Below are 24,951 nucleotides of genomic sequence, written 5' to 3' on the forward strand. Positions count from 1 at the left end.
GACAGTAAGTTTCTGTTGTTTAACCTACTCAACGTGTGGTTCTTTGTTAGGGTGGACTGAGCTAACTCAGTTAGTTACACTTGCATTTCAGAAAGGTTGTACCATAGTTCCCAATGGAAAAGTCACATATTCTCATATTCTCAGAAAATACTTTTCATAAGCATTCCTTTCAGCCCCATTCTAATGATCTGGATAATAAAACAAAATATCTTAACTTCTGGTCATGTATTATGTTTAAATACAGCACTCCTGGAAAAATGTTGGGAATTTCCTGACCTAATAATCTAACTGATAGTAGCAATTCTACTTTCATTTAGCTGAGGAGTTTCACTGTTAGATATACTTTTGAAGACATTATCTCACATGGTCATCCCAACAATCCTAGGAGAGAGGGCGGGGGCTCTCCAGATGAGGAAACTGAAACACAGAGAGGGCAAGACACATGTTCAGAGTCACACAGCAAATCAGCCAAGGATGGAGGGTTAAATGAGAGACTGCTTTAGTAGAGGACACCCTCATGCAACAGCACACACAGACACAAACAAGAGCCAGTGTGGGGACTATGAATCATGACCCAAATTAACGACAGCTCTACAGAACAGAACATGATAATGTGTCGGGAATAAATCAGCTCTCACTGTATGGACTGAGCCATCATTTCATGACAGAACTGCTTGTGGGAAACATCCTGGGTAGCCGTGAGTGGGCCTGGCTTCTGCCTTGCTCTGCTCTGACACAGCTCAATTCACGGGGCAGAGGGCCTGGAGCAGGCTCAGGCAGCTCTGTGTGGCTGACAGCTTTCTTCCCTGGAAGACTTAAGTCCTTATGTTAGAATCACGTAACAAGCCTTTTCTCCGGCCTGTAATGGAGCCTGAGAAGAACTGTGTTCTTTTCTTTTTAACTTCGCTTCAGTCTGACCCGGGCTCTGAAGACTTCTCAGAGTACTTAGTGCCTGTCTTTTCTGGAGCTAGGAAGGGAGACATGGGGATTGATCTAGAGCAGCAGTAGGCAAACTATACAACCTGTGGGTCAAATCTGCCCCGCCACCAGTGTTGGTCAATAACGTTTTATTAGAACACGGGCCCTAGTTTACATATTGCCTATGGCTGCTTTTCTGCTACGTTGGCAGTGTTAAATCACTGCAACAGGGACCATGGCCTGCAAAGCCTAAAATTGTCTAATACCTGGTCCTTTAGATAAAAAGTTTGCCGACCCTGATCTAGTTATGAATTAGAGCTACACTGAGTGCCTCCTATGTGACAGGCCTTGTAATAAATGTCAAAGGTGCTATTCATTTAGTAGTATTAGCATTTCTGTTTTACAGAAATAGGATTTGATGCCAGGTCTGTTGGACCTGGAGCCCTGCCTAAAAAATGCTCCTCACAGGAAGGAAGCACACACCTTGGTTTTGGCTTGGATTGGTGCCCCATGGTCCAGCAGGATCTCTGAGATTCGCACGTGCCCATTTCGAGCTGCACAGTGGAGAGGTGTCAATTCGTCCTTTAAAAGACAGAGTCAAAAACAGAAAGCCCAAAAGGCAGCTATCAGAGGTCATTGGAGAGAAGACTGCCTATGGCATCGTCCCAGCCCACGCGAGTGCTGACGTTTCCTCAAGCACCAGCTCGACCTCAGCACAGTTTTACTACTGCCTCCCACTGCACGCGGCACTGCCCAGAATACCGCTGCAGGCAGCTCCAGGAGGCTGCGGGTGCATCCCTAACTAGGTCACCAAGGGCCCGCTGCTCTGGGTGAGGTTCGTGAGGGGGGAACTCCCTCCCCCTGCCTGGCTGCGGAGCCTGCTGGCACCCACCTTGGTCTTGGTTTCTATCTGGGCTCCCCGATCCAGCAGTAGCCGCACCATGATCACGTTGCCCCTGCGGGAGGCGATGTGCAGGGGCGTGATGCCATTCTGAAGGGAGGAAGCAGAACATCAGGGTGTGTCATCCTTCCCTGGAATGCAGCTGCTGTGCACCCGCTCCCCATGTCCCCAGCTCCCAGCCCCCAGTCCTGCAATGGTGCTGTCAGGGCATTTCTAGCCTAAGACATTTTAAAACCTGTAAGGACCTGCCAACAGGATGGGTCATCCCACCACACCAGCCAAGCCCACGCCTCCCAGAGTCAACATAACAGACTGCAGGAAAGTCAGTTATTTGGAAATCACTCTCTGCCCTCCAGATTTCCCACTTCTAGGATGGGCAAATGGACTTTAGGGTTTTCTCAAGCAAAGCAGGTAGAAACTGGGTAGTGGATGGTCAGAAACCTGCCAGCAAGGAGGCTGAACAGACAGCAGGGCTGTTTGACCCACAGGCACTTCTGCCACTGGGATGAAATCCATGGTGCCAAGGCAGGAGCACCTGCTAGCCCCAAGCCCCCAGACAGTGAGGGCGCACCTGCCCCAGGTTACCTGTGGCGTGAAATTGACGCTGGCTCCCCTGTTGAGGAGTAACTGGGCCACGTTGAGGTTCTCGTAGTGCGCCGCAATGTGCAGGGGCGTGAATCCCGTCTAGGGCACAACAGAGGGGGAGAAACTTGTCATATGTGATTTACTTCTATCTCAGAGTCAGCCCTGGGATGCCCGAAACTCAGGTGGGGCGACAGGACTTTACAGACAAAGGAGATTTTGATGGGTGGCAACATTTGGTGAGGGGGTCAAGAGAGGCTCTGTGGCACAGTGTATTCAAAAGCTGGGTATCCACCCTGAGCAAACCGACTTATATGCTAACCTCAGACTCTGTGGGCCCGTTCGTCAGAGTGATCACCGACAAAGAGATTTTCATTCATGAATGAAAATGTGATGGGGCCATGCTCTTTTTTTTTTCTTTCTTTTTTTTTCCTCTCCATTTAGACAGGGTCTCACTGTGTCGCCCAGGCTGGAGTGCAGTGTGATGTGATCACAGCTCACTTCAGCCTTGACCTCCTGGGCTCAAGCAATCTTCCCACCTCAGCCTCCCCAGTAGCTGGGACTACAGGCGAACAAAATCCTGCCCAGCTAATTAAAAAAAAATGTTAAGAGGTGGGGTCTCACTAGGTTGTCCAGGCTGGTCTCCAACTCCTGGGCTCAAACCATCCTCCTGCCTCAGCCTCTGTCCATTGTCATCACTCTCTTCCAGAGCCTCAAGCCAGGCCTAACCCCACCCAGATGTTTTCCAGACAAAACCCGGTGGATCTGGGGCCGGCGGAAGAGGGGAGGGGCGGGGTGCAGGAGAATAACTCCAGCAAATCCATTTCCACTAAAAGAGAACCAGCAGCCTCAGCTTACAGACAGCAGAACAGCAGTGCCTCCGAACACCGGAGAGCATGCCCAGGTGACTGTGCAGAGCCCCGGACCCCCTTTCTCCACACCCCAACTCCTGCACGCCTCCTGCCTCCACTACGGGGCAGCCCGGGAGGAGAGATGAAGGAACACCAGGAAGGCCGCCTTCTGGCGTTCCAGGGTGACTCGCCCTGCCCGCCTGGACACATTTCCAGATGACCTGGAGCAACAGGAACCACCCGCGCTGCCAGGGATTTAGAGCAGGGCTGTCCAGGGGCCCCTCTGCGTCCTGGGGTGGGGACGCTCCGTGAGCACGCTGGGATGAGCGTGCGGCCCCGCACGCTCGGGGCTCCTGCTTGGGAAGTCGCAGGGTGTACTCAGTGCGCCCTGAGCCCCTCGGCATCCGCGGCCCAGGGCTCCTCCCTCCACCTCGCCCTCACCTTGGAAAGCACGTCCGGGTTGGGGTCATTCTGCAGCAGCACCGCAGCCGTGCGCGTGTCGTCGTTGCGGGCCGCGATGTGCAGGGCCGGGAGGCGCACCTTTCCCTTGGTGCCGTAGTTGATGAGGTGCGCGACGACGTTTTCGTGGCCCTGCTGCAGGGCCACCGCCAGAGGCGTGAACCCGTCCTGGCCAGAGGAGGAAAACGCTTTGCTCTGACTCGTCTGAACCTAGCTGCCCTTCACACAGGACACACCCTTGCCCCTCGGGCTCATGCTCCCAGCGGCGCCAGCCTGAGGGACCTCCCTCCACCAAAGCCCTCTTCATCCACCAAGTTCAGCCTAAATGCCACCTCCTCCCTGAAGCCCTTCCTGCCTCCACTTCCTTTCTCTGCAATCTCACAGAACCTGCCAAATTTTTCTTTAGCATTCCTTTAGTTTTCCTTTATAATTTGCTTCCAGTTTGATTTGTTTTAAGAAATTTTGACTGCTCGGATTCTTTGCCTGCTCCCCTTCTCACCCCATATGCTGGTGCCAGGATAGTGCCTTGACAAAGCAGAACATTATTAACACTGACCAAAGGCCAGAGTCCACACCAGGCCCTGAGAATTCAATTGTGAGCTACTACTACTACTACTACTACTGTTATTATTATTTTATTTTTGAGACAGGGTCTCGCTCTGTCACTCAGGCTGGAGTGCAGTGGTGCAATCATGGCTCACTGCAGCCTTGACCTCTTGGGCTCAAGTGATCCTCCCACTTCGGCCTCCCAAGTAGCTAGGAATCAGGCACACACCACCACACCCAGCTGATTTTCTTTTTCTGTAGAGATGGGGTCTTGCTGTGTTGCCCAGGCTGGTCTTGAATTCCTAGCCTCAAGTGATCCTTCCACCTCAGACTCCCAAAGCAGTGGGATTACAGGCATGAGCCACTGTGCTTGGCCATGAGCTACTATTACTAATTCCCTCAGTTGTGGATATACTAAGGGGCACAGGACCCCAGGAACTGATAAAACGGAATGACAACAAAGCATGTCATTGAGCCATCCAAAGTTAATAGTCAAGAGACTCCTTGGCTCTATCTAGTCCAATTTCATTATTTCGCCAGTGACAAGACTCAGGACCACAGCGAATGAGAATTGTCCAAGGGTGCATGGTGGTTTTGTGGCAAAAGCCTTTCTCATTAAGGCCCAATACAAACTTGCCAACCATACACACGCATGCTTTGCCTGCCCCTCCAGTCACAAGTATTGGCCATAGCAGGAATGACGTCCTCAAGTGTGACGTCGTTTCTTTGGTACGTGTCTGGGCCTTCTTCAAGACCCACAACTTTGTCATTATTCCCTTGCAGAACTCGACAGTGCTCAGGATTAGTGCAGCGACCTGAAGGTCATCCATCACTACATGGATGCGCCCCAAGCCACACACCCAGGAAGGTGTCACTGGGAGACTTCCGGTGGTGACAACATTTTTCCAAGGTACTTACTTCCGTGGCTACGTTCTGGTTAGCTCCATTTTCCAGTAAAAACTTAACCACTTCCAAGTGGTTCTCTTGTGCTGCCATGTACAGGGGTGTAAAACCTTTCTGTAAACCAAGAGAGGACATCATTAGCATCCATCCGCAATGTAAGAAAGGCCGACACCAGCACAACATCCTCTCACCTGGAGGACAGCACTCTCTTCATTCCATTTCCTCCCACCTGACCCCTCCTAAGGAAACTCATTGTCACGGTGACTGGCATCCTGGGATTATTACAAAAGGCCACAGAGGCTGTGCCTCCCCTCGCCACCGTAGGTCAATCTCTTCGGCTCACATACTCCTCATTGATGTCATCAATGCTGCACCCCGTGCCTCATTCCTCCAGTCCTCCATTTCTCTCTCCACCTGGGCCATAACTGGACATATTACTTGGCTTAGGTCCACAACAGTTCAACCCCGTCATGCTTAGGACGTGCGGTCTATGCATGAGAAATAATAAAGGATGTCTTCACCACTGCTTGGAGACACGCTCCTGAGAAACCTAGGTCCTGCCCCACAGTGTGTGTGTTAACACAGCTGCCAGTGGATGCACGAGGGAGCAGGAAAGAGGAAGCACGTATGGAAAGGCAGCACCCTCTAGTACAGAGCAGAGAGCCATTACCTGTGACTGGGCATTGACGTTGGCGCCATAGTTGACAAGCTCCCGGACCACCTCGTCCTGCCCGGCCAGGGCGGCGATGTGCAGGGCCGTGTTCCCCTTCTGAAACACACAGGGGAAGGGAACAGAGGCGGTTTCCCACTGGGCCTGCTATGGGACCAGCAAAGGTCTGTGGACAGGTGCTGCTTGAAGGACCCGGGGGCTTTCTTCATGGCCAAAAGGGGTAGAAAGGACACACGTGTGTGCTTGACCCCTCGCATATCCTGAAATCACACTGAAAGTACAGGGAGGAAAATCCTGCCTGTTGTCTATGAAAAACAATGCTGCAAGAGCCATAGAAAAGAAGGAAATCAGGTCTTCTGCAGCAACTCGGATGGAACTGGAGGCCAGTATCTTACATGAAGCAACTCAGAAACAGAAAGTCAAATACTGCATGTTCTCACTCGTAAGTATGAGCTACATAATGTGCACACGTGGACATACAGAGGGTAGAGAGACACTGAAGACTCAGGGGGTGGGAGGTGGGGGCGATGAGAAATTATCTTTTGGGTGTGATGCCCACTATTTGGGTGATGGCCACACTAAGAGCCCAGGCTTCACCACTACACAATGTATCCATGGAAGAAAGCTGCATTCGTACCCCCTCAATCTATAAAAAGAAAAACATTTAAAAAGAAGACCATCAGCATTGGCTGGTGTAATTGGAAGTGGCGCAGGAAGGGGACAGATGACACTGAGAGGTGCGGTTGAAGGAGACTGCAGCCATGTCAAAACAACTCGTTTATTATTATTATGATTATTATTATTATGTATCCATAATAATTAAAAATCAAAAAATGTTTATAAAAGAAAAAAAGAGCCTCCGCCAACACACACAACTTCTGAACACCTAATCTGCTGTGTGGGTGCGGTGTCCTGTCCCTAGCAGACGGCACGTCAGTGTCCCTCAGGACACACACTGGAAGGCTTGTCAGCGAGCTGACCCTCCGCGGACCTGCAGCTCCGCTCAGCCTGCAACCCTGCAAGGCAACAAGCCCTCTGAGAGGCCTGGGAGCACTGGGAAAGGAGGCCGGCAGGTCCCTCAGGCCCACACCTTTGACACCATCCCAGGGATACCCACAGACCACAAGCTGCAGTGGAGGGGACAAAGAGATGGTAGGCAGGAGAGTGAGGAAAGTATTGGACAGTAAAGGAAAGGGTAAGATCAACTCTACTATGTATGTAGGGAAGAGAAGAAAAATCAGAAAATAAATGGGGGTTAATAAATGGAATACAATCTGACCAAGAAAAATACAAAGAATATGCGACATACTAGTAGGCAAAATGTAACGAGTAAGGGTTCACCAAATCGGAGAGTAGAAAAAAACTGGAGAGAATAAACACTGGAGGAAAACAAGGCATGTAATTGTTTTAAACTTCGTAAAAGATGAGAACCAACAGCAGAGACTGAGAAATAAGGCAGGTTCTGAGAAAGTATGTTTTTGTTTTGTTTTGTTTTTAGAATTGGAGCTCTCACTCTAACACCCAGGCTGGACCGCAGTGGCACCATCATAGCTCACTGCAGCCTCCAACTCCTGGGCTCAAGCGATCCTCCCACCTCAGCCTCCCGCGTAGGTGGGACTAAGGTGTGTGCCACCGTGCCCAGCTAATTTTTAAAATTTTTGCAGAGACGGGCTCTCACTTTGTTGCCCAGGCTGGTCTCCCGTTTCAGCCTCTCAGAGCTCTGGGATTACAGGCGTGGGCCTGAGAACATGAGTTTAACGTTCTCAGGTTTTCTTGTCTGGATTCTTCTTGAATATTTAACAACAATTCACAGACAGGACCAGCAGCCTCCATCTGTTGCCGGGATACCCACAGCCTTCCAGCCAGGCTCCTGCCAGCCCCCGGGGGTCCTGGACCAGAATGTCAGCACTGCCTCTGGGGGTGGACTCCCCTGGGTGCCCTGCACCTGCGCCCCCATTCAGGGAGTTCGGGGGTGGGGGTGGGCAGGCTCCACTCCATGCTTCCGTCAAATAGGGCAAGTGCAGAAAAAGGGTCCATGGTCGGACCCATCTGTCCCTGCACTACTTAAGGAGCAGAGATCTCAAACAACCTCGTTTTTAGAGTTTAGACAGTATGTAGTTCTTTTTACTAAACTACATAATCGTTAACTAATCCATTTCAAGAAACTTAAGAACGGACAGGCAGGGACTTCGGACTCTGACCTTGCCCGGTGGCACCTGTCACCTGGAGGAAAAGCTTCCTCACTGAGATGGAAGAGAGCAGCCCGGGGCCCAGCCGTGTGGCCCCCCAGCCGCTGCTGACCCAGCTTTCCTGGGTCAGGGAGGCAGGCCCATGAGGCCGCCCTGGGGGCTGGGAAGCAGCCCAGGTCTATTTCTTGTACTCTGCCTGGTAATTGAAACATAAAGCCTGGGGCTGGGTACAGCAGCTCACATTCGTAATCCTGGTGCTTTGGGAGGCCAAGGTAGGAGGATTGCTTGAGTCCAGGAGTTCAAGACCAGCCTGGGAAACAGTGAGACCCAGTCTCTGTGTCTTTAAAAAAAAAAAAAAGGCATAAAACCGGTTTTTTTGTTTGTTTGTTTGTTTGTTTAAAGGCAGGCACTTCCCATTTGTTGCCTCCTGAAGTTGTCTTTTTGATTTCTCCTCAAGTTCTATTTGATGAAGAACAAAGTTCTTCCTCAAGTATCCATTGGAGAATAAATGCCAGATATGAAAGTCTGGAAGTTCATTAATAATTTTTCATAGAAGTCCAAAGAGCCTCCATTGAGAGGCTTGGCACCTGCTGTACCAAATGCAGCACGGCTGCTGGCACCAGAAACTTTTCTAGACACCAGGATGCTGAGCTCCAAGTAGCGTCTTCTGGGCTCCCATGGAAAAGAAGGAGGCATCCTGGGTCCTTTCATTCACTGGTCACACGCTTCCTGGGCATAAGCACAGCAGGCCCGGGCCAGCATGGAGGCACAGAGGCCACGGAGACATCAAGAGGCTCACGTCAAATGTTTCTTTCCATCTGAGCCTTCCTGCCTGAAGTCCCGCGATACGAGAGCTTTCCTTACCCCACGAGGAGGGGAAGGCCCCCCTGTCTGGGGGAGCTCATCAGTGGTGGAACCCTGGCTATGGATCTTGGTTCAAGCCAGCTGGACCAAGGGCAGCATAAGTGAGCAATAAGAACACAGGGAAAATTCTGGAAGTGGACCTCCTTTCCCCTATCTATACACACACATTATGAGGCTCAAGAAGGCCCCTGGCCTAAGTCATGGGAGTCACAGGAAAAGGGATTTGTGAGCCTCTGTTTCCTCTGCCCCTCCCTCAATATGAAAGAACATTGCCTCAAAGGAGCAGGAAAAATCACTTAGCTGTATTTTGCTCCACAAATACCCAATTTCTCTATTTTCAGGGGCTCACAGAGCTCAGAGCAGGGACGAAGGTTGCATGGGTGCTGGGTGAATGCAAGTGGAAGGGGGAGAGGGACCCCGAGTGAGAGAGCAGGCTTTTCTCCAGTGGAGATGAAAGCTGTCCCCGTTCATTAACAGCTTAGGTGCCGAGCTCCAGTCTTTAAGAGCTGGAGATAGGAGGATGGGGAGAGAATGCATTTGTTTTATGCTTTTAAAATTTCTAAGTACATTTTAGGAATCTAAATTGGTTTTGGCTTTTTACTCTTTTTCTTTTTTTTTTTTCATCTTTCTGCTGCCTGGGAGCCCCATCACAGTCCCCAATCTGTTGTGACTCTTCCCCAGCCCACGGTTTCAGTTCCACCTTTTTTTCCCCTCTCTCTCTGGATGGTATTCCAAAGCCACGTTGGCTTAGAAAATTTCTAAAAATAAAAAAGACACACCAAGTGTTCACTTGCAAAATCACAACCTGGGGAGGAGATTCGGAAATAGTCAAAGCACTGAAGCCTCGTGTTTCCGCAGCCCTTGAAGGCACGCCAGGGCAGGCGCCGCTCCGGCACACGCGGGGCAGGTCAGATGGCACGCAGCTCACAGCCAGGTACGTGGGAGTGTGCAGAGAAAATAATCTCATCCTTCATCCACACAAGAAGCAGGGTGGGAACAATCAGAATTTGACATAGAATTTGGGAAAAAAATACCCCATATCCAGTCAGAAAGAGCAATTCAGTTTATTTTACCCAAAAGTGCAATAAGATCTTTTCACATTCAGGAAATGACATGAAAATTACAGAATTTTACCTGAGAGATGATTCTACCTTCATAATATTTTGGTAGTTCACTTCATAACCATAAATTATATCTGTTCTCTACGTATTGTTCTTCTACACTCTCTGCTTGAGAGGCAGCAAACTGTTTGCTGCATGGAACTGAAATTGAGGCTGTGTGTGAGATCATGTGTAATAAATACCAAATGGAAAATAAGAGGCTAGCGGGGAAAGAACTCCAGAAGAAAAACATAGGAAAGGAACAGAGGAGGGAGGAGAAGAGAAAACAAGAACTAGGGAGACAATACTTGAGTTAGCAAATGGAGATGATTTTTTGTTTGTTTTATTTTATTTATTTATTTTTGAGAGGGAGTCTGTCTCTGTCACCCAGGCTGGAGTGCAATGGCGTGATCTCAGCTCACTGCAACCTCCGCCTCCTGGATTCAAGCGATTCTCCTGCCTCAGCCTCCCGAATAGCTGGGATTACAGGCCTGCGCCACCATGCCTGGCTAATTTTTGTATGTTTAGTAGAGATAGGGTTTCGCCATGTTGGCTGGGCTGGTCTCAAACTCCTGACCTCAGGTGATCCTCCCGCCTCGGCCTCCCAAAGTGTTGGGATTACAGGCATAAGCCACTGTGCCCAGCCTGTTTGGTTTTATTTTTAATTGCCGGTTGCATCCTGTTGATAAATAAGATGCGTGACAGGTAAAAAATGAAACTTATTTTGCAATCTGTAGACGTATCAATTTCATGACTCTGGGATTTCAGAAGTTGAGTCACTGGTGTTTATAATCTACTGAAATTGAGTGAAATACATTACTGTGGATGCCTGACCTCGCCCCATGCCAAACGCCTCCTCGTGAAAGAGAATGCTGTTCCAGGTCATTAGCGAGGAGAGGAAATCAGTTTGGGGCTGAACAAGGAAGACTTGCTGGAGAAGGAAAACTGAAAGAGATCTGGATTCTTGTCTACAACCCTCAGCAACAACATGGTCACCAGTATTTATTGATTCCTTACTATAGGAATCAATAATCATTAATACACCAGTAATCAATAAATAGATCCAATAAGCAGTAAATACATCCATCCAATAAATACATCCAGGCATTTGATGTATGCCATCTCACTTAATTTTCATACCAACCCTGCAACTAAGCATTATAATCTCCATTTTACAGACAAAGCTGAGGCTTCATAGTGGCCAAGTAACTCGTCCCAGGTCGCAGAGTGTGAAGTACGTTGCTGGGATTCAACTCCAGGCACCTGACTGGCGCTTTCAGAGCCCTTGGACACTGAGTTAGAGTCAAAGACCCTGAGAAAGCATAGAGCAACCAGGAAAGGGCTGTAGTTTTAGATATGTAACCTAGTGATGAGAATAAAGGCCCACTGAATCTTTCTGGAAACGGGGTCTCTTTCAGGCAGCTTCAGGGATTCAGAGAATCAATAGAAAGTGATTGGAAGGATAAGAGAAATTCAGATGCATGCCTGAGTTCTCTCATGAAGGACTGATTTCTAAGGAAGGACTCACAAACTTGAATTTTCAATGCAAAGCTCCCCCACTCCCTGTGAGACATACCTTGGTTGTTGTTTCTAGAATGATTTCTTTGTGCAGAAGTTCAACCACCATTTTCACATGGCCTTCCTTAGAGGCCAGATGCAAGCCATTCAACCCATTCTGTAAAGAGCAGAGAGGCGGGAACGGGATGGTTAGTCAAATGGTGCATTCTGCAGGTCCCAGTGGGGGCCCAGGCCCCTTCCCAGCCCTGAGGTGTTCACAGCACTGGAGGGAAGGAGTGGAGGGTGTCTAGGGGTTGAAAAGGGCACAGGGCAGGGCCACCCAGCCTCCCCTTCACGCCTCAGGTCACAGCAGAGCAGAGGTGGAAAGGAAGGGCAAGAACTGGCCCACCACTCCCAGATGGGAATTGCGCAGGAAGCTTTCACAAGACCCATGGTGACCTTGAAATTCAGGTTGAGGCCAGGCTTTAGGCAGCCCACTTAATTAAAATGATGTAGCTTCAACTCCTGGTTAATTTTCACAGCAGTGACCAAGAAAAGCAAAGTGGTAACACCAGTGCATCCTAAACGCTTGTAGAAATAGACATATGTTTGATAAGATGTTAAACTTTGAAGCAAGCTCATATGAGAAATGAATACCACCAACCACCCAGCTGTAAGATTTCCTCAATAGAAAAATCAGTATTAAAATAGCCCCTTTGGCCCAGTACAGTAGCTCATGCCTATAGCCCCAGCACTTTGGGAGGCTGAAGCAGCCTGGTTGCTTGAGCCCAGGATTTTGAGACCAGCCTGGGCAACATGGTAAAACCCTATCTCTACAAAAGAAAAAAAAAAAAAAAAACCCACAGAAGTAGCCAGGTGTGGTGGTGTGTTCCTATAGTTCCAGCTACTCAGCGGGCTGAGGTGGGAGAATCACCTGAGCCCGGGAGTTTGAGGCTACAGTGAGCTGAGATCCTGCTACTGCCCTCCAGCCTGGGTGACAGGGCCAGACCCTGTCTCAAAAATAAAAATAAATATAAAACATAAAATAGCCCCTTTGCCATCCCATAATTTCAAAGGTGACCAAAGAAGCCTGGCTGACAGTTAAGCTTTAGGCAAAGCAAAAACAAACAAACAAACAAAAACATTTTCCCTGCCCAACCCTTAGCCCACAAGAGCAGAACCAATTAAAATTTAACCAATTAAAGTTCCAGCTGCATTTGGTGAAGCTGCCACTGTGCTTTATGGAAGGCAGCCAAGCTCAAGTTTTATGTATCACTCTCATGCTTCCTGCTCTTCTGATCCTTGCCCTGAAAGGTCTTGAAACTTTCTGGCAAAAGCTGACATCAAGGAGTGCTACTCGGAGCCACAAATAAGTCTGACAACATGAAGGAGCAAAATATCAATTCCAACAGATGAGTTGATCTTGGCTCCGTATAGAAAATGATTTTAGTCAGTGAGCAAACTCCACCCCCCGCTTTTTTATTTTGTTCCTGTCCTCCTCCTTCCCCACTAGCAATTTTCCCCTCCTCTCCTGTTCCTCCTCCTCCTCCTGGCCTCCCGTTTTGATTAATTCTGTTCTATCTTGTTCCTTTCCAGGGGAGGCCTCAGAGCCACTGCAGGCTCCAGCTCATGAAATAGATCCTCGCCACCTAGACAGAGGGCTTGGTTTCTGCAGGTATGATGTGTGGGGTCCCTGATTCACATGTCCCCAAATAATCTCCGCAGCCCCACCCTGCGTTCCTCAAATTCCAGCTCTCCCACTGTGTCAGGGCATCATTTTCAGGAGGTTCTTGTTCAAACACAAGTATTCTACATGGGAATGGGAGTGCATTAGCCCATTCACAGATTAGGCAAATTGCTTTGCCAGAACTAGCAGAGGAAAGTCACCCAAAGTCACGATAGGAGAATGGAAGGGGTCCAGTGCTTCTTTTATGTGGGGGCCTTGGACAGAGGAAATATAACAGGTGCCTTGGATGTTAAAGAAATGAGAGGGGGCTGCAAAGGGAACATTAACTATCTCCTATGTAGGTCAGGGCAGCCCTACACCCCCGCCTATCAGCACAGCCAGCCTTGCCAGGGTGTGTGTCTAGGGGAGAGAGGGTGGTTCACCAAATATTTCCTCATGCAAATGCCTGAAAATGACCACTGGCCATTAGATTTCCTCCTCTTGCAGATTTTGCACACCATTCACTGAAGGGTCCAAAGCTGTGTGGATTCTTCTCACCCGGTGTGAATGAGTTTATCAGAGAAAGCTAGGTCAGAGCCATTCTGGGTAATAGAGAGGGAGAAAGTGCTTGAGGGCCAAATGGGAATCCAGGAGAAGGGGAGAGAGCACTGGGCAGGCAGAAACCAGTTCCCCTCCCCTCGATTTGCAAGAAAAATTCACTGCAAAGCAATTTGTTGAGTGACCAGTGCGCTGGTAGCCCGGAGTCATTCTTGCTTCTGCCATCTTGCAACTCTTTTCTGGGGTGGGTGGGCAGGAAGGAGTCCCTGCTCCTTCTCAGAGCAGGGTGAGCTTTTTCAGGCAGCACACAGCATTTCTGCAAGCGCTCTTCCAACCCAGCGACAACCTTATCAAGAAGCTTCCTGGTGCTGACAGCGGATGCCCTGTGATTGCTTGGGAACTGGGGTGGTGTTTGTGGCTGTGGGCGCGGCTGGAGTGACAGTCTGGCAGCTGCCGCGGGCTGCTTACTGCGGGAAGCTGACTCGCAGCGGCAGCCAGCCTTGACTCGGTGCTGACGGCTGGGGTTTTAGTGTTTACTTGGGCAGCACAGTCACTCTGATGAGCATTTGTGGGTCCTGAATGCATCAAAGCCGCAAAACCAGCAAGCCTGGAAAGAAAATAGCTAATGCTTGCTGCTAATGCTCTGGGACGGCCGGCCCCTGCTCTTTGAGGCCAATGTCAGGATTTCAATCTGGAGGCATTCTAGATATACTGTCTGACCAGAGAATGCAGGACTCAAAAGGGATATTAGAGGTCCCTGAACTCCACCCTTTCATCTGCAGCTGAGGAAGTTGAGGCCCAGAGTAGTCAAATGATTGGCAGAGGCCACACAGCCTCTCCAGGGCACACCCACACACAGGACCAACCTGGAATTCCCAGGAAAAAAGAGTTTTGGTTTTCTTCCCCCTAAAAACTACTGTGATAACTGGCTGGGCACGGTGGCTCACATCTGTAATCCCAGAACTTTGGGAACCGAAGCAGCTGGATCACTTGAGGGCAGGAGTTCGAGACCAGCCTGGCCAGCATGGAGAAACTCTGTCTCTACTAAAAATACAACAATTAGCAAGACGTGGTGACACACGTCTGTAGTCCCAGCTACTCAAGAGGCTGAGACAGGAGAACTGTTTGAACCTGGGAGGCCAAGGTTGCAGCGAGCAGAGATCACACCACTGAATTCCAGCCTGGGTGACAGAGAGAGACTCTGTCTCAAAAAACCAAAACAAAACCCCAAACGACTGTGTTTCTTTTTATCAGATGATGAAAGCATATCTTCCCTTTTCTGGTCTCCATGAAGTTTAGAGCTAACGAATGGATGTGACCTCGGCAATTGATCTCTAGGATTTTATTCATCGCCCTGATCTGCAGAAAATCCCCTTTCTTCCCTTCCTGGGTCCCGCGCTTCCCTCGCAAAGGGCAGAGAGTAAGGACCCTTGCCACGAAAGGGGCCTCCTGAGTAGGCCCGCCTCTCGCAGAGCTGCACTCTCCCTCCATCCCAGATACTGGCTCAGTGACCTCCATCTTCTTTATGATTTTTGAAAAATGTTTTCTCACTTTAGTGTAAATTTGTCTTTAACATAGTCACCCTAAATCACTTCCAAGTCTATTACTATGGGGATCTGAATCCACTGTTCTCAGCAGGGCCACTGAATCAAACCCCATTGGGCACAGTTCATGAGAGAGATGCAAGATGGCCTGGGAATGCAATGCCTGTAAAAACCACATGGGGACGGGACTGCAGAAGCACTCGTCTCAAACACAGGTGTGGGCACTGTTGCCATCAAACGCTGAGCAATTACTTAACCCAACTCAACAAATATTTATTGAGAATCTAGTCTGTGTCTAGCCCTGTGCTAGAAATGAATCAAACACAAACTGTTTCCCTTGAAGAACTCAGTTTTGTAGGGAACACAGATGCATAAAAAAATAAATGCAAAATCATGTGAAAAAGGTCCCAAACAGCATGTAAAGGGGTAGAGGTGGCACAGAGGAGAAAGGAGTTGCTCTGTCAAGAAGGCCCAGAAAGCTTCACAGAGGCCTTTTCAAGGCAGAGGAGCCCACCTGCACAAAGACAGGGTTGCAAGTTCATTAACAACAGCAAGATGAGAAGCGTGTCTGAGTTTAGATTCTAAACCCATAAGCTAAAATATGCTACCAGCTCTCTCAGCAAGTAACCTCCTCTTCCTTTCCCAAAGCATTTGGATACAAGAGATGCACAAACATCCAGACCCCAGCAGCACCTCTCCTCCAGCAATTGGTCTTAGTAGGTAGATGGCTGCGTCTACCTACCTAAGGGGTGGTGACAGCCACAAGTCACCACCATCTAGCAGCGGAAGTTGCTGAACATCTGAAAATGAACCTCCTGCACACACACACAAAGGAGCTTGTACAGCTGTCTTATTAAATGTATAACTAGTTTATACAGGAGACCACTTCTGATATCCAAAAGAGCATTTCGTGGATAAGTACCATATCTAATACTTCCTTTTTCTTTAAGCAGATTTTTCATTGCTCAAATGAGAAGGAGGAGGAGGAGTGCAAATTATGTGAGCTATTTGTTCTTAGCTGTAACTATGGACAGAGATGAACTGTAATTTACCACCTCTTCAAAACTGAGAATCATGTTTTACTTTAGCTAAATCAAGTTTAAATTAGCTTGGTTGCTAAAAGGCAGCTTGCTGAGACTTGCTTTGAATCTTTTTGGTGACTCCCTCTCACCTTCACAGCCACTTTTCTTGAAGCCAAACGGCAGACAGGCTGTTAAAGGGGACTGGGGGTGTGGATAAATCACACATTTCTTCCCTCAAATAACAGGGTGTAGAAGATAAGCAAGAAGGAAGTGGAAGGATATAAGAGTAAATGATTTCACTAAATTAGAAGCTGGGGAGAAAAGCAATAACAACTTGTGGCCATTTTTTAACCATATGGCTTTTCCTGGAGGAAAACACCAGTTCACTAGAGTCCTTTTCCTACAGATACTGCCTCCTGGAGCTCCAATTACATGTGTTTTAGACCAGCTGATGTTGTCCCATAGCTCTTGGCTGCTCTGTTTTAGTTTGTTTTTTCCCCCTTCTTTTCTCTCTTTTGTTTCAATTTGAATTATTTCTATTGACTTATCTTCAAGTTCTTTGATTCTCTCCTTAGCTATGTCCAGTCTACTGATGAACCTGTTGAAGAAATTCTTCATTTCTGAGAAAGTGTCTTTTGCTTTCAGCATTTCATTGGACTTTTTCTTATAGTTTCCATCTCTCTGCTGAAATTTTCCATCTACTCATGAATGTTACCCACTTTTCCCACTAGATCCTTTAACATATTAATCATAGTTATTTTAAAGTCTATCTAATACTTCCAACATCCAACATTGTGGTCATCTCTAGGTCTGATTCTGTTTATTGCTTTGTCTCTTGAAAATAGTTCATTGGTTTTTTTCTTTCTTTTTTTTTTTTTTTTTTTTTGGTGTGTGATAATTTTTGGTTGAGTGTCAGACATCAAGCATAGAAGAGCAGTAGAGACTGAGGTGAATAGTTTTTATGGCTGGAAATGAACATGCCTCTTCTTCTGTGAAGTTGTCAGCATGGTGGTGGGAAAGCTGAGTCAATCTTAGGGGTTGACCTGAGTTTGAGTTTTGTTGTTACTTTCAGTGCACCACAGCCTTCACATTCTTATAACGGTAGACTGTGGTTATCTTGAACTTTGAGTTGGAGCTGGGGTGCCAGGGTTTTTTTGTGTGAGTGTTCCTGACTTCCCTCAACTTCCAGCCATCCTGCATGCCTGGGCCTTAAATGCAGTCTTTCTCCATGCTCCTACTCTTCTCCCAGCAGTGGCCTGCTCTTACTTATTATAACATGTTAGGCTGGTAGTAATGAGCATGTTCTCTTTTGTTGTGCTCCAGCTTCAGTGTTAGGCAGGCTCTGTACATCTGGCCCTCCAAGGTGGGATTTCTCTTCCATGTTTAGCAATCCTTCCCCCTTCTCTGTGGCAGCAAAACCTGTCTCACTTGCATTGGTCTTGGGTGTGAGTTTCTTGTTCCTCCCCCAGCAGTAGCCGACCCCTACTTATTTTTGTGTGTGTTTGTTTTGATTTTTGATTTTTTTTTTTTTTTTGAGATGGAGTTTCACTCTTGTTGCCCAGGCTGGAGTGCAGTGGCATGATCTTGGTTCGTTGTAACCTCCACCTCCCAAGTTTAAGCAATTCTCCTGCCTCAGCCTCCCAAGTAGCTGGGATTACAGGTGTCTGCCACCACGCCTGGCTAATTTTTTGTATTTTTAGTAGAGATGGGGTTTCACCATATTGGCCAGACTGGTCTCGAACTCCTGAACTTAGGTGGTCTACCCGTCTCGGCCTCCTAAAGTGCTGGGATTACAGGTGTGAGCCACCACGTCCAGCTGCCTGCTTGTTATTGGTGTAGAATCCCGGGCCCAACACAATCTCCAGCCCCTCCCCTAGGAGTCCCAGGGTGGCTGCTCCTACCTTCCCTGCAGCAGCAAGTTGTTGGCAGGAATGTTTCCTACCCTTCCCCTGGCTGAGGCAGTTTGTTTCTATTCCTCCTCTAGGTGAATGGTCTAAGGATTGGTGTATCTCTATATGCGTGCACTCTATATACACATTCATGTAATCACTACCCCTCAGTGTCTACTTCAAATTAAGGTTCCTGAGTTGGGGGTGCAGTGAGTGCTGGATAAGCCAGCTCAGGCCTATGGGGCTGACACACGGATCTTTGCTCGACCATGTCCCCTGGGATACAGGTGCAAACCAGGCCCAACTGGCAGATCTGTGGGCTTCAGCCTGGGGCCGGGCACTGCCTCCCACACCCGGACAGCACTGGGTTAACAGGCCTGCTCTTACAGGTAGGCTGGGCTGGCTCCTGGCCATGCAGGGATCTCTGGTCCCCAGGACGGGGACAGGGCAGGTGAGGATGCTGGGTGGGTGGGGAAGAGCAATTGCCTTGTTCACCTCATGCACCCCCAGGGACCTGGAAGTCCCATTTACAGATGGGTGGGGCTTCCAGCCCACTCCACCCAGAACTGGGCTTCCCTCCTCTCAGAGTGTCCCATAGGAGTGGGGTACGGGAGGCCTGTTTTATTCTCAGAATAAATGTTACCACAATTTCAAAAATAAAAATAAAGGTGAGAGGGTCTGTTTTTGCTTCACACGAGGGAAAGATCTGGAGAAGCAGTGAAAGCTTCATGTCCGTTCCTCCCTCCACCCCTGCCTGAATAGCCAAGGGTCACCTCCTGCACACCTGGCTGCTGAGGGGGCCTCATCTGGCTCCTGACATATCCCAATACTTCTCATGGGGGGCCCATGGAGAAAAGCCTGTTCCAGACACACCAGCCGACACTTGGCCTTCAAGAACTTTTAAGATTTTGGTGGCTGGGTGTGGTGGCTTGTAATCCCAGCACTTTGGGAGGCTGAGGTGGGAGGATCCCTTGAGCCCAGCAGTTCAAGGCTGCAGTGAGCTATGGTTGCACCATTGCTCTTGAGCCCAAGTGGTGGAGTGAGACCTTATCTGAAAAAAAAAAAAAAAAGATTTTGGCTTGTATGGTGAACACCACTCTTTCCCGACCTCTGCCAAAGCTGAAGTGATTTATGTGGCCTGCTTCTTAGAGAGCCTGGCTTCTGTTTGAATTTCTGTTTACTCGGCTGCCTTACTGCCTCAGGCAGGCATGAGATGGGTTCAGGAAAAAATGACCGTTTTGTAGATTATCGAGCTTTTTCTCATCATCAGGGTAGGAGCCATGCTCTCTGCAGCCTTCTGCATCCTACATACTCCCTGTACTGAGCCCTTAAGGCCAGCTGGCCCCCTATGATCTCTTTCCAAATGGTCCTAACACAGCAGATAACCTTTTAAGGCTCTTTTTGGCAAAAACCTTCATGCCAAGCACACACACCTGGAGTTGTGCGTCTGCCTTTGCTCTTTTTCAGGTGAGATGTCAATTGACAGAATTGTTCTGAAAAGGGATCTGTGTGATGGGCGGGGAAGGAGACCTCAGCTGGCTATGTTTCTTTTAACATTTTTACAAAGAAGAAAAAAGTCACATTCAGCCTGATTGATTCAATTTGGAGTATTTTCTTGCACCAACTGTGAGAAATTCCATTGGCAAAATACACAATTCCAGACATTTGTTCTCGTTAAATGATTCCTCTGTTTAGCTCTTCTGATTGCCCCAATTGCACTAATTGATTTCCAAGTGTATGAATACAGGAGACACAGGGAATTTAACTCTGCCTGTCAAGAGAAGGGGAACGGTTTGAAATAGAAAGGCCTTGGTGTCTCTGCAAAACTGCAAGAACATCTCAAAAGCAAATGCCTACATTCCCATGAGGATACACAGCCCTCACACGTCCTTTCCACACAGCTGTTTATTTCACCTGTGCACAAGGCTGGCCCTGTCTCTATGGAGCAGGCAGCTTCAGCTGTGTCCTGTGACTGAGGACCTCCCCACCCCACACCTCCTGAAACTCACTGCTCAGACCCCCACTCCCTTTCTTTGAGCTGTATTTCTGGAGAACCTAGGAAACATGTTCATATAACACTCGGGAAACACAACGTTTGCATCCATCAACAGCTACTATCCAATGATTGGTCGAGTCAGGCCCAGAGGCAAGGAAGCACTGGCCAGGGGAAGATGTTATGGGGATGGAAGGCACTGCAGTCCTGGAAAAAACAGGCCCAATAGCAGTGGCAGAGACACCAAGGAGTCTGAGGACCCCAGAGTGAATAAAATGAAAGGTGAGAAAAGAAATGCCTAGATGCTTTTACATTTACCCATGCAGGCAGTAAAGATCCGGTCAGAAGATCTTGCTTGTGATAAGGAGGAAGCTGTCTACATAGTGGATGTTTCTATTTAATGTCCTAGGTTAGTGGGATATATTTCATATCCCAGTTTCCTATTCAATCCGGATTCTCTGTTGAGTTCGCTATAAACAAGCGTTATACTCGATGTCACAGAAGCTTAATTCCCCAAATAGCAACCAACCTGTATGTGTGTTACCTCTCGCTTTGCTCTATTATTGGTCCTTGTTTGTGGAGTGAGACCACAACAGAATATATTATATTTGCAGGTCTGCAGCCCTGCAGCCGAGTAGGAGAGAAGAGCCTAAACTGGAGTTACAGAGAGGAAAAGAAGGACTGGAGTGACTGCCATTCTTACTCCAAATTCTCAAACTGATGAGAATGAAAGAAAGAGTAGGGAAGAAAGCAATGCAAAGACCATGGAGCCACAGGAAACAGAGCGGATGATGGGAAGGGAAGGAGCGACAGCACGATGGTTTGGCTGGAAGAGGAAATGAATTGAGACACATTTAAAAAATTACTAGAGCTATATAAGTTTTGATTTCTTTCCTCAAATTGCCTACATCAAAATTTCAACCAAAACAGAAAGGAAATCAAAGCTGAAGGGGTGCTTTCCCATCTTCCCTTCTCATCCTTCTCCCTCCCTCCCCACCCAGCTGGGAGTGATGTCGGCCTTATAGGGCAGTGAGCAGAGAGGTGCCCTGCAGGGCATGGGCAGCAGCGTGTCTGGGGTCTGAGAAAGAGGACAGCTAATGGAGTGGTTGGGAGGTTGTCACACTGAGCAAACAAGTCAGTGAATAAGTTAAGGAGGATGGGCATCAGTGGCATTCAGGCCTCCTGCTGTCTGAAGGACTGTACCAACATGGGGAAAGGAAAGGCTAGAAAGAATTCTGAGCACTGGGCTGGAATCGAAAAAATATTGGCGTGATCTCATTGATTCGTAAAATATATATACATAGACAGCTGTAGATGTAGTTAACAGACTCGTGTATGCACACATGCATGCACACAGACGTATGACAACCCGGAGCAACTGGCACACTGGGGACCGGACCCTGGTGTCTAAGTGCTGTCTCCACTAATAGGAACCAGGGATCTTTGGAGAAGCGCTGAGCCAGGGCTGGGGCAGGGCAAGTACAAAATGAGCCTGGGGCACCTTGTGCCACAAAGTAGGAAAATGCTCAAGGAATGAGGAGGACATGTCAAAGGATGAAGAAGCCAACTGATGGGAAGGACTCCTATTGGCCCAGCTTAGACTTGACCATTAAAATAAGTCATCGGAGTATCAGGTTGAAACCCATCAAATGGAAGATGGATCCATGAGTCCAAACAGGTCTACACAAATAAAGAAAAAATAAATGAATGGGGAGAAGAAAAAGCTTATCCTTTAGTAGAACGCCAGCTAAAAATTGTAGAAGACATGATGGAAATGGGGAATCACTCTCTGGAGCCACCATAGCAGTAGCTGATACAGGCAGATGTCATCAATGGGCTCCCATCAGTGGATCCCTTTAGACTGAAATATATCCCTCCCCCAACACAATACTGATCAATTACAAAGGGAAAATCAGTGAACTTACAGTAGAAAAATGTGGCTGACACCAATTTTACTGGGTGATCAAGATTAACATCCCCAGGAGTGGGGAGGGAGCATGATTTCTATGGTATTCCTGTCAAGCATGGCCATATGGCCATGAGGCAGCATCAGACAGACAGCAGAGGTTCAAACTACAGCATGGAAACAGTCAAACATAGGAGAAATGGGCATGCTGAGGGCCTATTCCAGATGGAAGGAGGCTGATGAAACATGACAACTAAATGCAAAATATCTTCCTGGAGAGATTTCTGAAACAGAGAGAGACAGAAAAAGGTGGAGGGGAACAGAGGCAGTGAGAGAAAACAGAGACAGAGAGACAGAAAGAGAAAGGAAAGGAGGGAGGGGAGCAGGAAAGGGAGGTGAGGGAGAAAGAGGAAGAGGAAGGGGTGGGGAGATGTGAGGGAAGGAGGCACAGAGAGAGGGATAAATTGTTGGGACAGTTGGCAAAATCTTAATGGAATCTGTGGATTGGATGGTTGTGTTGCATCAATGTTGATTTCCAGATTGGCAGGCACGTGGGATGGATACGTGGGAAAGTACCCTTACTTTTGGATGGTATACACTGGACTATCTGGGGATGTGCAGAATCATGTCACATGTCCTACATTATAGACAGATGGACAGGGACAGGAAGTGCAGGAGAACGGGCGTAGAGAATGCAGACACCAGAGACGCAGGAATTCTCTGTATGGTTCTTGTAACTTTTCTGTAGATTTGGAACTACTAAACAATTTTTTTAATGAGAGGTAAAGAGGAGTGGTGGTGAGCTGCAGAGGCTGTGCAGGAGAAGAGTGATGTTGTGGGGGTAATTCTGGGGTCTAAGTAGGAGACAGGTGGCCCACTGGGGCTTCTACACATTTGGGAATCACAGCCACTATGAAGTTATAATTACATCTATCTGTCCTGGTTTTTCTTTCTTTCTTTTTTTTTTTTTTTTTTTTTTTGAGATGGAGTCTTGCTCTGTCGCCCAGGCTGGAGTCCAGTGGTGAGATCTCAGCTCACTGCAAGCTCTGCCTCCCAGGTTCACGGCATTCTCCTGCCTTAGCCTCCCAAGTAGCTGGCACTACAGGCGCCCACCACCATGCCCAGCTATATTTTTGTACCTTTAGTAGAGACGGGGTTTCACCATGTTAGCCAGGATAGTCTCTATCCCCTGACCTCGTGATCTGCCCACCTCAGCCTCCCAAAGTGCTGGGATTACAGGCATGAGCCACTACGCCTGGCCGGTTTTTTTCTTTCTTGCTTTTAGAGATGGGGTCTTGCTATGTTGCCCAGGCTGGAGTACCATGGCTATTCACAGGGGAGATCACAGCTCACCACAACCTCGAACTTCTGGGCTCAGACGATCCTCCTGAGGAGCCGGGACTACAGGTGCAGGGCCATGCCTGGCTAATTTGTTTTTTAATATTTAATTTCTAAATTATTTATTTATTCTGTAGGACAAGGTCTCACTATGTTGCTCAGGCTGGTCGTGAACTCCTGGGCTCAAACCATCCTCCCGCCTCATCCTTCTGAGTGGCTGTGCATCTGTCCTATTTGTAAAGGACCCGTGAGGCACGACCTTTACTGGAGTTGTGATATTATTCCAGGATGGAAACCCCAGAGTGCAATCAAACACGCTAAGAGAACATCCCTCAACCCACAGGGAAACCTGCTGATGGGGGCGACCGCTTCTGGAGGGCAGGCCTCTCGTTCTGTGGGGCCACACCACCTGCAGCCTGTTTCTAACCCAGATAGTTTATGGCTCCCCAGAGACCGCTTGGTGGGAAAGGTCTGCTAAAAATACATGATCGTGGAATCTAATGAATCAGAAGCCAGGCAGAGCTGAAGCAACTGCCATAACCATAGTAGAAAGTCACACCTGATCTCCTTTGCAAACCTGTCTCTTGCCTAGGGGCTGGAAAGACAGAATAAGAGAAGAAACTGAGAGGACAGCACAAACTCAGAGAGAGGTGGTGCAGATGGAAAGGGAGGCGACCGCCTCTGAGCATTTTCCCTGTTTGCTTTCTTGCAATCTAACTTTAGCCTTCCTGCCCAGGTAGCACTTAAGATTCACAGTTTGCTAGATACTCATGAGGAGGAAAAACACTCTAATCCTTTTCATTACCTTAAAGAAAAGGAATGCACAACGATTTTAGAGCTCTGCAAGGAAATGAATCAACCTCAGTTCACCTTCTTTCTACTCTGATTGTACAGAACTCGCAGCAGCCCTGTGCTCTGAGAAATCCTGTAGCTCAGCAGCACATCAACTGCAGAGGTTGATAGGCCCTTGGGAAGGTGGAGGAGGAAGTGTGAGCTTGAGTTAATGAGAGAATGGGACTCTGAAATGCAGCTCAGCAGCTAAGAATATCTCCTATGGACTAGAAAGAGCATCTATGCCCGAGATCTTGGTATTCTTTTTAAAAACAAAACAAAAAAAGACCCAGACCTTCAGAAGAAGGGCAGTGGGGTCAGGAGAAAAGAACCCTGGACTTCTAAAACTGTCCTTATATATGACCTCCCAGCCTTCAATTTATGCTGCTTTGCAATGACAAAACTGCTCTGAGCTTCTAGTTTCCTCTGAATTCCACAATTCCAAGAATAAGACAACGTAACAGCTTGCAGAAAACAGTTAAGCCATGTGTTTTGCATGTACAGAAAAAAATATGCCAAGATTCATATAAACTGTTAACAGTGGTTTCGGGGAACGTAAGAGAGTTAAAATCAGAGCCAAGGCTTGTCAAAACGGACAGAAAGGATTTACACCAAAGAAGTCACAGTAGAATGCAAACAATCGCGGCCAATTCTCATTCCTCCTCTAGTCTCATCACAACCATGGGATCTGCTTTCAGCATTTCCTCTAACAACCAGAGAGGCG

At 48.1% G+C, this 24,951-nt stretch overlaps 1 protein-coding gene across 23 annotated transcripts in view; it reads right to left on the bottom strand.

Moving 5' to 3' along the window:
- ANK1 (ankyrin 1) overlaps positions 1-24,951 on the bottom strand; it is a 245,627-nt gene that overhangs the window by 72,235 nt on the left and 148,441 nt on the right. For all 23 annotated transcript variants that reach the window (XM_015145302.3, XM_077943561.1, XM_077943550.1 and 20 more), the window contains exons 3-9: positions 11,560-11,658; positions 5,831-5,929; positions 5,176-5,274; positions 3,694-3,879; positions 2,405-2,503; positions 1,811-1,909; positions 1,402-1,500 (exon numbers count right to left, since the gene is read on the bottom strand). In XM_015145302.3, the coding sequence (XP_015000788.3) occupies positions 1,402-1,500; positions 1,811-1,909; positions 2,405-2,503; positions 3,694-3,879; positions 5,176-5,274; positions 5,831-5,929; positions 11,560-11,658 (780 nt within the window). The remainder of the gene's footprint in view (positions 1-1,401; positions 1,501-1,810; positions 1,910-2,404; positions 2,504-3,693; positions 3,880-5,175; positions 5,275-5,830; positions 5,930-11,559; positions 11,659-24,951) is intronic.

The sequence above is a fragment of the Macaca mulatta genome, chromosome 8, assembly GCF_049350105.2.
Source record: "Macaca mulatta isolate MMU2019108-1 chromosome 8, T2T-MMU8v2.0, whole genome shotgun sequence".
Classification (NCBI taxonomy): domain Eukaryota; kingdom Metazoa; phylum Chordata; class Mammalia; order Primates; family Cercopithecidae; genus Macaca; species Macaca mulatta.